The 13,164-nt window shown below is 34.0% G+C and overlaps 1 protein-coding gene across 3 annotated transcripts in view; it reads right to left on the reverse strand.

The window, feature by feature from the left end:
* Positions 1–13,164, reverse strand: part of LOC113101987 (TOX high mobility group box family member 2-like) — a 112,500-nt gene that overhangs the window by 19,939 nt on the left and 79,397 nt on the right. For 2 of the 3 annotated variants that reach the window (XM_026265719.1, XM_026265720.1), the window contains one exon: positions 2,067–2,300. The exons of the other annotated variant lie outside the window; for it this stretch is intronic. In XM_026265719.1, the coding sequence (XP_026121504.1) occupies positions 2,067–2,300 (234 nt within the window). The remainder of the gene's footprint in view (positions 1–2,066; positions 2,301–13,164) is intronic. 3 annotated transcript variants of the gene reach the window in all.

Raw genomic sequence — 13,164 nt, forward strand, 5'->3', positions numbered from 1 at the left:
TGTATTAGGCCGGACTCTTCCATAAGCCCACTGAAGAACAATGTAATTTAAACATCATGTAAGTTAATTCGCTCTTTGTGTTCTTCAATCCAATTAAGCATGCAGCGTCGCGATAATGAGGGATTTCGAGCTGCCTTGTGCATTACATGCAACATTCAAATTAAATTCAAACTGACACTTCCAATAAAAGGAGAGGATGACGGACAAGCAGGAGTAATTGGTTTTCTAGGACAATGAAAATGAAAAGAGGGATAGAGAGGTAGAGCGAGAGAGAGAGAGAGAGAGAGAGAGAGAGAGAGAGAACAGAGTAATGTTTTTGCCAACAAATCACAGGGAACAAAAGACGTCAAGACGTGAAGTTAAAATGCAGAGATTTGTAAACACTTTTGAGACATGGAAAATCGTTTGCTTTTAAATAAAGAGGGGAAATTATTCTCAAAGCTCTTAAAGTCCGCCGTTTATGCTCCTCTATAGAGCGCAACAGACAGATACGGGAAGTAAAAATCACATTCATTCATTTCCAAAAGAAGAACAGATTTTTAACGATAACCTATAAACTTTTCAAGAGAGACCTGCCATGAAATCACTGATGATATATGATCCTTTAGCCAATGTGATTTCAATGTTTGATTCAAAATACAGTAAAAATTGCAATATATACTATAAAATTAAAACAGCTGTTTCTATGTGAATCTGTGTTAAAATGTAATTTATTTCTGTGATGCTCCGCTGTATTTTCAGCATCATTCCTCCAGTCTTCAGTGTCACATGATCTTCAGAGATCAGAATAATATGATGATTTACTGCTTAAGAAACATTTCTGATTATTATCAGTGTTGAACACAGTTGTGCTGCACAATATTTTTATGGAAACCATGATGCATTTAATTTTTCACTATTCAAAGAAGAACATAATTTGTTTGAAAAATAAATCTTTTGTAACATTATAAATGTCTTTACTGTCAATTTTGACCAGTTGAATGCATCAGTGATGATAATTTCAACACACACACACACACACACACACACACACATATATATATACAGTACAGAGCAAAAGTTTGGAAACATTATTATTTTTAATGTTTTTGAAAGAAGTTTCTTCTGCTCATCAAGCCTGCATTTATTTGATCAAAAATACAGAAAAAAACGTAATATTGTGATATATTATTACAATTTAAAATAATTGTTTTTAAATTCATTATACTTTAAATTATCATTTATTTCTGTGATGCAGAGCTGAATTTTTAGGATCATTATCACATGATACTTTAGAAATCATACTAATATGATGATTCATTATCAAAGTTGGAAACAGTTCTGCTGCTTAATATTTTTTCAGAACATGTGATACTTTTTTAGGATACTTTGATGAATAAAAAGTAAATTAAAAAAAAAAAAAAGAAGAAGCTATGTTTTTAAAATATAAATATTTTGTAATAACAATATACACTACTGGTCACTAATTTGGGGTCAGTATTTTTTTTTTCTTTTTTCTTTAAATAAAATCAATAATTTTATTCTGCAAGGATGATAGTGATATTAAAGAAAATATGTTATTAGAATATATATTATTAGAATTTTTATTTTATTTTAAATAAATGCAGTACTTTTTAACCTTTTCTTCATCAAATATATTAGACAGCAGAACTGTTTCCAACACTCATAATAAATCAGAATATTAGAATGATTTCTAAATGATCATGTGATCGACTGATGTTACATGTGACACTGAAGGCTGGAGTAATGCTGCTGAAAATTCAGCTTTGCATCACAGGAATAAATTATTTTTTAAAGTATATTCAAATAGAAAACTATTATTTTAAGTTGTAATAATATTTCACAATATTACTGTTTTTTCTGTATTTTTGATCAAATAAATGCAGGCTTGATGAGCAGAATAAACTTCTTTCAAAAACTTTAAAAATAGTAATGTTTCCAAACTTTTGGTCTGTACTGTGTGTGTGTGTATATCTCAATCTAAAGAGAAAACGCTCTGTTCTACTGTTAAATAGCGTGCAGTTTCATGCTGATCGCCCTGTAAGTAGTTGTTCTGGTTCTTGTACCTTTGAGTGGTACTTTGCTTCCTCTTCCTGGGCGGAGCTTGAGGGGGAGGGCGTGGCTGACTGACTTCCTGACGATGACGGGGAACCGTGCGTAAAGGAGCCATGGCCAATCTGAGAGCTGAGCTGGGACAGGGCACTCATGGGGTGGGGCAGTATCCGGGCAGATGGGTTTAGCATGGGGCTGTGGTGGGCACGGGGGTAATGACTGCCCGCTTGCCCCGCAAACATCTGCATCTAGGGTGAGAGAAGAAGACCAGACTTTACCAGGAGGAATTTTGAAGAGAAATAACCAATTGAGGCCAATCTACAAAGACACTAGTTTCTTCCCTCACCCTTTGAAGCGTCCGTCTGATTACCATTGGCTAGCTTAGCTAATTCTATAATGACTTTTGCACTACAAAGCAGATCTCAGATACAGATACGATATACGTTCACTCAAACACGTACTGTACAAAGCTGTGCCAAATCAAAATGCATGTGTACCCTGGGGTTTTGAAAGTGTCCTTTATTGTTTCAGCCTGACTTATACCATAAACCGATTAGAGAGAGATCTAGATAGATAAGCGTCATTTACAGTAAGTCATCAACCACACTCCTCTCAGCATGAATTTCAAAGCTTCTTCAGAAAGCCACAACGCCATTGGTGCTCGACCCGGAAGAATCCCAGAGCAACCACAATAGTGACTTGACAGCTAAAAACAACAGTAAGAATTCACCACATGAGACCTTCACATGAGCTAAATAAACCATATATGAAAAATCAGTTATGAAAATTATCATATATAAGGCAAATACCACTAAGAATGAAATGTTGCTGAAATGTAATTTGCATCATGGCACAGTTCTTTTATATTTCGGCACATTTAGCACCTGCTTAAATATTTTGCACTGAAATGCAGTGTAACTTCTATTCAATTTGCATGCATGCCACAATTCTCCATCTTGATACTGTGTATCACTTTTTAAGAGGATTTACCTAATTGTGAGTGTTTAGTTAATAAGACATTTCTTTTTTGCATGGAATATTACCACAAATGCATGAAAGCAATTTCTACTTCTACTATATACAGGAGGGAATTCACTAAGAATAAATGGTGGCTGAAATGCAATTTGCATGGTGCATTTCAGTGCATTTAGCCCCTGGTTAAATAGTTTGCACTGAAATGAAATGCAACTCCGTTTTTTACATGCATTGCTATTACCATATACACAGTAAAGCAAAACCTTTTTATATAAAGATACATTTCTAAATTTATGAATAAAATGTGTCTGAAATGCAATTTTCATGGTGCAATTCTACATTACTATTTTAGTCAATTTAGCACCTATTAAATTTTTTTTTTGATTGATTGTGGTTGTTTAGTTAATAAGATGCACTGAAATGCTACACACAGTGATGCAACTCTTTATTTAACATGCATTAGTATTATCATACAATATATTCAGCAAAGCAAATTCCACTTGTATTTACTGAAAGAATTGTGGCTGAAATGCAATGTGCATGGCACAATTCTCAATCTTGCAAATGTGCATTACTATTTTAGTGCATTTAGCACCGGTTAAACATGAATGTGGGTGTTTATTTAATTAGACACAGGTTTTTGCAAGATTCTGAAATTCCATGCACTCCATATTTTATATACATGTGTACCTTTCTAGCAAAAAAATAAGACACAGACGCTCTTTGAAGAAGCAAGGCATTGCTAAATCAGTTAATTTGCTAAAAACGCAACAGTTGTCGTTTCTCACAAATCTCGAAATCCTGTAACCCGTGTATATTAATATTTCACCATGTTTCATTTCCACCGCCGCTCTTCAAAAAGCATCTCATCAGGAGCGGATGTCGACGGCAGGACTGCGAACGGATGTATTAATTTACACATAAATAGGAATACTTAGCCAACCACGAATCAAAAAGAAATAGAAATAGAGGGAGAAAGTTGATGAACTAGCATTTATTAGCGCCATGCAACATTGACGAGTTGAGCTGAATTAAACATTACGACTCAACTGAGTGCTTTTAAGATGATTAATGAAGTCAGAGAGGTCTGGGCCGAGCGGCTCTTGGTAAACATTACCGTAACGGCTGTGATCTTAGCGAGAGCTTGTAATAGCGCTAATTAACCTCTCAAGACTCGCTAATAGATGAGATTTAAAATGAAAGAGCAAGAAAAATGCACAAAAAGTTCACAAATCCACAGCTTTTTGCTAATGCAGATGAATTAGCTTGGAATCTACAGGACAGCCTACTAAAGCAGACCTGAAACAAAGGCTTTCCTCATTTAGACGTTTCAGATCTCCAGTACTCAACAACCCCATCCAAAAGCAGCCCAAACACAACCTCCAACCTCAAATCGCATTTCAGCAACGCCATTAGTTCAATTTTCAAATGCGGCGAAGTAGCTTTAATGCTGGAGAGAGAGGGAGAGAGAATCCATTAATTTTCCATTATCCGTGGAGTTGCTCTTTAAGGGCTTTCACAAACCAGGAAGCATTGAAAAACCAATTAATCAAACATGAATGGCCTATCATAGCGACGGCAACCCCATTTCCATAGCAACCGCTGCCGGCCAAGAGCATCACCCTGTTCTTTAATCTGGGTACCAAACACACACAAGAGAGAGAGAGAGAGAGAGAGAAAGAGAGAGAGCCAATGGGCTCATTGAGCGAATTTTCATATTTACAGATGAATTTTGTGATTGGGACATTTTGTTGGGACAAAAGGTAGTGAGATGACTCCAATCGCCAAAAAAAAAAAAAAAAAAAAAAAAAAACACCAATCTATCACAGTCTATTCTCTCTCTCTCTCTCTTGCATGCTGAATAATTTATGCTATTTGTTTCCAAACCATCATTGCAGCGCCGTCGTCCCGTTTGAAATTCTGAATATCATTACAGTACTGTTGACTGGAATTACTGGACCGTTTCTTGCTGAGAAAAGGCTGTGCAAAAAAAAAAAATCAAACCAGAATAGAGTTGAGAAACACACACATTAATGGTGTTTTCTTCAATAGGGACGTGCCAAGAACTCCCCTCCAGATGCATAAGATGAAGTCAGCCATTGCTACATTAGTTAATTCACAAAAGTTCCTCTCAAATCATGAAATATTCTCAAAATACGCATCTGTGACTGTTGTATTTTAATAGTCATTTCCATCGCCGCTCTTCAAAAAGCACCTCAAGAAAATCTCCATTTGCATACACTTATTTTATGCGCCTTAGAAGATAACTGGAGCATGTTTTATAAGAAAATAATATTTCACTTTCTATTTCATGTGCAACAATGCTTTGTAATTATTTGTGAAATTTACTGCCAGTTCCTGAATAAAAACGTGTTTCTACATCATTTTTTTAGGTTTACATTCAAAACAATGTTCATCAAATAAAGTGATTTTAGTACAGTTTATCGATGACAAAGTTTCATTCTGTAATTTTTTTTTAATTGATATGCATGAACTAATCATGAAAAATACATGTAAATCTAAAAACAAAAACAAAAACAATCAGTGGAGAAACAAGTTGCATTCAAAAATTGCCAATCTAATATTAACAAACAGGACCTTACTGTAAAGATTAACGAAACAATAGCACAACAAAATGATCAAATACATATTAATTAAAACAGCACCTACTCAAATACATAGGCTACTGGAAAAGATGTTTTAAGAGATTTAAAACCTTGTCTTGGAGAATATAATCATCATTATTTATGTCCTTCAGACACAGAGGCTGTGGCACAGTTTTGTCTTTTATTTTAACATTAGACTTTTATCATTTCTTTCACACCATACAGCCATTCCTCTCATATTTCACATTAAATAAATAAGCAATTTCTAAGCAAAGAAAATGGTCAAACGAGCGAGTGTTTTGTGAGAGCGTGCCCGGCCCTGTTTTTCCAAACCACATTTGCTTTCAATTTATTTGGAGTCACGGTTATAATCAAAAGAATAAAGACGTGCACCTTCGGCAAACGACTTCTCTCTTTACCGTCAATTTAGACAAAGCAGTCGGCGCGAATCGTTAAACAAACAATATATTGTCTGCAGCCTGCTTACTGCACATTTAGATGACATATTGAATATTTGTTTTTAATGCCGTCTGTTTGCAGAGAGACAGAACGAGAGAAACTGATCGATAAGTGAGAGTGAGAAAGAAAACAGGCGAGTGAGGGAGAGAGCGAGAGAGAAACGGAGAGAGAGAGAGACGGAGAGAGTGAGAGAGAGAGGGAGAGAGCGAGAGAGAGAGAGCGAGAGAGACAGAGAGAGAGAGACAGAGAGAGAGAGCGAGAGTGTGCGAGAGAGAGAGAGACAGAGAGAGAGAGCGAGAGTGTGCGAGAGAGAGAGAGACAGAGAGAGAGAGCGAGAGTGTGCGAGTGAGAGAGACAGAGAGAGAGAGCGAGAGTGTGCGAGAGAGAGAGGGAGAGAGACAGAAAGAGAGACAGAGAGAGGGAGAGAGAGAGAGAGAGTGAGTGAGTGAGAGAGACAGAGAGAGAGCGAGAGAGTGAGTGAGAGAGAGAGAGAGAGAGAGAGAGAGAGAGAGAGAGAGAGAGAGGGTTCTATATAAAGCAGGTTGGATGGCTGTACAAACATCATGAAACAGTCTCACAAAGGTTAGCGGTTGCCATAGGTACAGTATGCTAATTACTAAATGGTATAATCCTTGATGGGGGGATGGTGACGCTGTTCGGAGCAGGTCATGTGACTATATTTATCTTGTTTATTGGCAGGAATTATTTACGTTACCTACATGTGAAGAAACATGCAGTTGTGGAGTAAAATACAGAGTTGGTTCCAACTTGACAAGATATATTTACTGAAAAGTGACAAAGTTATGCTTAAATCTAGTAAAAAAAACAATTTCTATAAAGCTTTAAAGCACATAAAGCCTATTTTCTAAGGTTATGAGATGCTGATGATCAAGTAGAACCTCTTTTAGTGTAATTGTACAAGCATCCAGCTTCAGCTCGACTCAAATATTGTCTGGTTTTGACTAAGTAAAGGTCAGAATAAGGTCAGTACTATCTCCAGATGAACTCTTCCTGGACTGAAGCAGCTCAGCTTTACTTGATTCTCCATCAATCGTGTTTTAGAGTCTCAAATCTGATCCTCAGGATCTTTTGAGGAGCGTTTGTTTCCGGAAGAACATCTCACATCTTCTCAAGAGCCTTGATTTCTTCAGCTCTCAATCTGAGACAGATTATTGGAGATATAGAGTGACCGCTGAAATTTTAAAATGCATTTTATGTCAGCATCTGCTCCACTGTTATAAAGATCTCACTGATGTAGTCTGCAAGCATCAGAAGCTCATCATATAAATATTAGCATTTGCACCAAATTGAAGTTTGAGTCTCTGAATGAGCCATAAACGTCAATAAAAAATAAATAAATAATTTTTTTTTTTGTATTTTGTCTAAAGGTTCAATAAAATTAGACTGTTATTTCATACGTCAGGTTTGAAAGGGTTAAACTTGTTTTTCTAACCTCTTCAGCAATTAGTTCTGTCTTGTTTTAACCATAAAATGTTACATTTCTCTGGCAGAGGGACTTAATTTTACTTCTCAAGGGAATGCATTGTGTTTTAATGAAGCTGAAATGTTTATACTGGAAAACAAGACGAAATACAGATTAAGAAAATGATTTAAGACGTGCTCCACACCCTCCCCATAACAAACCGCTCGGTTGATTTAACAGAGACTCTGTGTTAGGAAACTTCATTTCCTGTTCCTCTGTTGTGTCTCGAGCTCTTTGTACTCGCTGTTCATCGCAGCCAAATAGAGTCCAAATAACAACCGCCATCCAATTACGAGCTTCACAGCGAGTGTGAGCGATATCTCAACACTATTGTGTGTGATTCTCAGCGTAGTGCGAACGAACGAACGGATGCTTTACCTCAAAACCAGAGTAAAGACACATTCATTTAATATGCCATCCAGTAGATTCAGTAGTTTCTTTTTGGATGTGCACGTGTCTTTAAGTGAGTGACATTGTGTTCTGTGGAGAACACTAGTTATAATGCATTTTCAGTGTAACCTGTGTGACATGAATTACTGCTACAATAAAGAGATCGTACCCGAATTATCATACATGTGACAATCATTTAGGCTACAGAATAATTCAGTTACATTTGTTTCTGTAAAAGTAGGGCTGTGTTCTAGAATAGCCACTTCTGTAGTATGTAGCATCTATACTGGGAACACAATGTGAATTTTCTGCATACGTTTGACCTACAGAATGAATAGTATACAATCAGAGCACACTGCATACTGTTTCCCACAATGCATTGCAATCATTTCTAGTGAGAAAAAATGAATTGTATAAGTAATTTCTGACAGCTATGTTTATATTTAACTCAATTTGATTAGAAATGCACATGTGAAAATGCAAAATGCATGATTTATTTCCCAAAAAACATGGTGTTTGTCAAAATATACTGTTTAAAATGCACCATGCACTAGTTATTTAAAACTAAAAATATTATTTAAAACTAAAATTAATAACGCTGTAATAAAATAAGATAAAAAAAAAATAAAAAAATATATAAAAACGCCTAAACTTAAAAAAAGCTTTAAACACACACACACACACACACACACATGTTTGTTTTTGTGTAAAGTGTGTTCATCCCATAGGTGTAATGGTTTTTATTCTGTAGAAACTGTATATTCTATGTCCCTTCACCAACCCTACACCTAACCCTAACCCTCACAGGAAACTTTGTGCATTTTTACTTTCTCAAAAAAACTCATTCTGTATGATTTATAAGTGTTTTGAGAAATGGGGACATGGGTTATGTCCTCATAAGTCACCCTCTCCTTGTAATACCTGTGTCATACCCATGTCATTATACAGAGCTGTGTCCTGATATGACACACACACACACACACATGCTCACTAAAATAAATGATAAAAAAAAATGAAGGAAAAAAGGAAAATGTCAATGCGGACAGGTTGACTGACATGACTCCGTCTTCAAAAATCATGAGCATAAGGTCAAACTAAATAACATAATGCAAGCTGTGCGATTCATAATGACTTGAATGCATTGAGTACGTGACGATGGGAGTTTTTAGTAAATGAGTCCTGAAGCACCAGCGCTTCTCTAGTCCTGTGGCTCTGATTGGACACATCTTGTTGGGAGTGATGGCTCACTCCACGCAGGTTCACAGTCGCTATTGTAAAATCACAGAGCGGTTAATTGAAACAAATGACTATAATAATAGAACATTATCCCGGCAGGCTCGCGCCGTGGCAGCTTTAATTAGCCGAGCGAGCGCCGGAGACAGATCTCTGGAGCTCCAGCCGTAAACACGAGGGATTCTCGTCTCCTTCTGCCCTCGCCGTGACTCTCGTTCTCCTCGAGGGCAGAACATGAAACCTCCTCTTCCTCCATCGCTCCAGCTCTGCCCGCGGGGGTCATTTATAACAACGCTCCCAGTGCTAATAAGAGCGCTGATTTATAAATCAAGCGCTGCTTAAATCTGTAAGCAAGCGCAACCTGTCGTCCCCGAAGACGTGTGGGTTTCATCTCCTCGACGCTTGTAAACTCTTTGAACTCTGGGCTGAACTAAACCTCAGCGAACCACATCACACAGATGATCACAGATCAGCCGCGTTTTCCACGCTGCCTCATTCATCGAGCAAGAGTCTCAATCTGAGCTCAGATTTAACACCATCTGCAGACCAGATACTCTGAGCTGTCGTTTTATTGGATTATTGTTAATTGCTCACCGATGCTGCATTTATTTGATTTAAAAATACAGTAAAATCAATTAAAATTGTGAAATATTATTGCACCCTAAATTAGCAGTTTTCACTGTGAATATCTGTTAAAATGTAATTTATTTCTGTGTATTTCAGCATCATTCCTCCAGTCTTCAGTGTCATTAGAAATCAATCTAATATGATTTGCTGCTCAAGAAACATTTCTGAGTATTATCAATGTTGAACTGTGATACATTGTATTTTTTCAAGATTCATAGATGAGCAGAAAGTAAAAATAAATGAGTTTATTTGAAATAGAAAGCTTTTGTAACATTTTAAATGTCTTTGCTGTAACTTTTGACCAATTCTTTGCTGAATAATAATAATTTCTTCCAAAAATTTATTTAAAATATAATTTAATTTTTAATCATGTTGTATAATAATATATAAATAAATAAATAAATAACTATATTTATTTTCTATTTCATTTTATGTTAATACATGTTTTATATATATATATATATATATATATATATATATATTTTTTTTTTTTTTATGATTTTTTTTTTTTTTACAACATTTTTTGGAAAAGAGAGACATTTTTTATTCTCATATTTAATGATAGCACTCACTTTGAAGCAAATAAAATGTATCAATAAATCATTGCAACATTAAAAAAAAAAAAAACCTTTTTAGCAAGACACAATGTGTGTAAAACACAATAACTGCTCCTAATTATTAATAATCGTACTCCTAGCGAACGAATGTTAAATGCACATGATTGACCGAATGCTATATTTTTCCTCCGCTGATTGTTAGTTTTGACTGTTGACAGATGAGCTGACAGCAGTGTTGTTTCTGTTTCTGTAATCTTCCAGACGTCAAGATCCACAGCAGAAACATCTCTGAATGGAGCGCAGCAGAAAAAACCACAAAAATCCAATTTAGATTTCATGGCTCTTAATGTTAGTAACATTGATGGGAGGAGCAGACTGCAGGCAACAGCTGAAATAATTTGATTGGACCTTTATTTCATGGCTGGGACAGTTTTATTGCATTACATTCCAATTCAATTAACGGATGTAAATCTGAGTCGAGCGGCGAGAGATGAAGAGAGAGAAGGGAGAATCTTTCTACGTGTTCATTACGACATGTGCATACAGCATTCAGCTTATTTTACAATGAACATGACCTGAACAAGAACGTCAGGCGTTCTGAACTTACACAGTATTTTGAGACACTATAAATCATATCTAGAGGATAAATAGCACAACCGGGATCTTCTTTCGGTCAGAAACCAGAGCAGCATCACATGCATGTTGTTTTTGTTCATTTAAACTAAACTATTATAAATCTAAAATAAAATGAACTCAAATTTAAATATTAGATCAGTTTAGGTTGATCTTAAAAAAAAAAAAAAAAAAAAAAATATATATATATATATATATATATATATATATATATATATATATATAAATAAAACATGTATTAACATAAAATAAAATAGAAAATAAATAAAATAGACTTGAGTAATGATGCTGAAAATTCAGGTTTGATCACTGGAATAAATTACATTTTAACATATATTGAAATAGAAAACCAATATTAGAAATAATGTTTCTTTGTATAAGTATTTCTTTGCTTTTTATCAAATAAATACAGCCTTGATGAGCATGAGACGTAAAAAAAAAAAAAAAAAAAAAAAAAAAAAAAAAAAATATATATATATATATATATATATATATATATAGCATAATTAGCACAGCATATATATATATATATATATATATATATATATATATATATATATATATATATATATATATATATATATATATATATATATATATATATATATATATATAATAAGTGATAATGATAAATAATTATTAATCATATTAATGACAATGACAAATAAAAAATGTCAAATAATAAAAAAGAAGAAAATAAAATTACTAAAGCACATAACGATCACTATCAAAAATTAAAGGGTTATAATAAATTCCATAAAAGTATATAAATAATTACAGATCGATAAATGAATATCCGCAGTAATTATTCATCTCTTTTTTGGATTATTTAATCAGACTGTTAAAATTTTACAATTTCAATTTTCAATTTTACAATAGAAAATAACAACAATTTTAACATCAAAATATATTTGAATATATTTTAAATATATATTAAATTGTATTTACAAAAAAATAGACAGACAGACAGACAGACAGACAGACAGATAGATAGATAGATAGATAGATAGATAGATAGATAGAAATAATTTTTACTGTTATTTATTTTTTTTTTTTTTTATAATAATAAAGTATGTAGTATGCAGTGTTTACAGCACAGTGTGCAGCAAACCAGTGCTCTATTCTGAACACGACCAGCAAGACTTGATGCAAAGTCTAAAAACACTGTGCAAAGGCCCCTTAGCAGGCAGCTCCCTATTTAGACAGCAAGGAGCTCACTAGGTTTGTGAAGAGAGAGTGTATATTTCTCAGGCTCATCTCCTTCCCTCCTTGTTTCTGCGAGCAGAGTTTGACATGACAGCTCTGAAATGGCTTTGGAAGAAGAGAGACAGCCGTATCAAAACAAGGAACATTTCTACTACATCTAATGAGAAACGAAGCCTGCAGTCACACACACACACACACACACCCTCAGTGGGGTGTCGCAGCAACAATTAGGTTCATTTAAGGATGATTAGTAAGTGTGTGAATCCAAATCCCTTCTAGCTAAGATACATCTGCACTGTGCTTCAGGCTTTATAAAGCTGTGCAATAAACCACATTACAGCTCTTTCATATCTCAAATGTTTCTGACAGCAATGTTTTCTTTGGATTTTCTAATTTGCCTGTAATCTTAAGTGATCTGACCTCCACAATCCACATCCAGATTCATTTTATTGAGCTATACTTAGTGTATGTGACAGTTATTGACTCGTTTTGGTTTCCTTTTACTTATTATCTTAGGAAAATCAAATAATAAAAAAAAAAAAATATCAGAATCAGGATTATTATAGTTAACTAAAACTACAATTAAACCATATATATATATATATATATATATATATAAAAAAAAAAAAAACTTTTGTTAATAAAAAAAAAGTAACTATGCCTGTGAACCTGTTTGTCTCTTCTTATTTATTTTATTTTATTATAGTTAAAATATAATCACTGTAGTTAACTGAAATTATTTTATTATTGTAGTTAACAAAAAAAACTTTTATTAACTAAAATAAAAAATAAAAAAATAAATTATTATTATATTATTATTTATATAGTTAACTAAATAAAAAACCTCAAAAGATAGATTGTTAATATAATATAATATAATATAATATATATAAAAAAGTTTTATTTAAAAAACACACAACAAAAGCACTGAAACAAATTGTTA

The sequence above is a fragment of the Carassius auratus genome, chromosome 6 (assembly GCF_003368295.1).
Source record: "Carassius auratus strain Wakin chromosome 6, ASM336829v1, whole genome shotgun sequence".
Taxonomy (NCBI): Eukaryota; Metazoa; Chordata; class Actinopteri; order Cypriniformes; family Cyprinidae; genus Carassius; species Carassius auratus.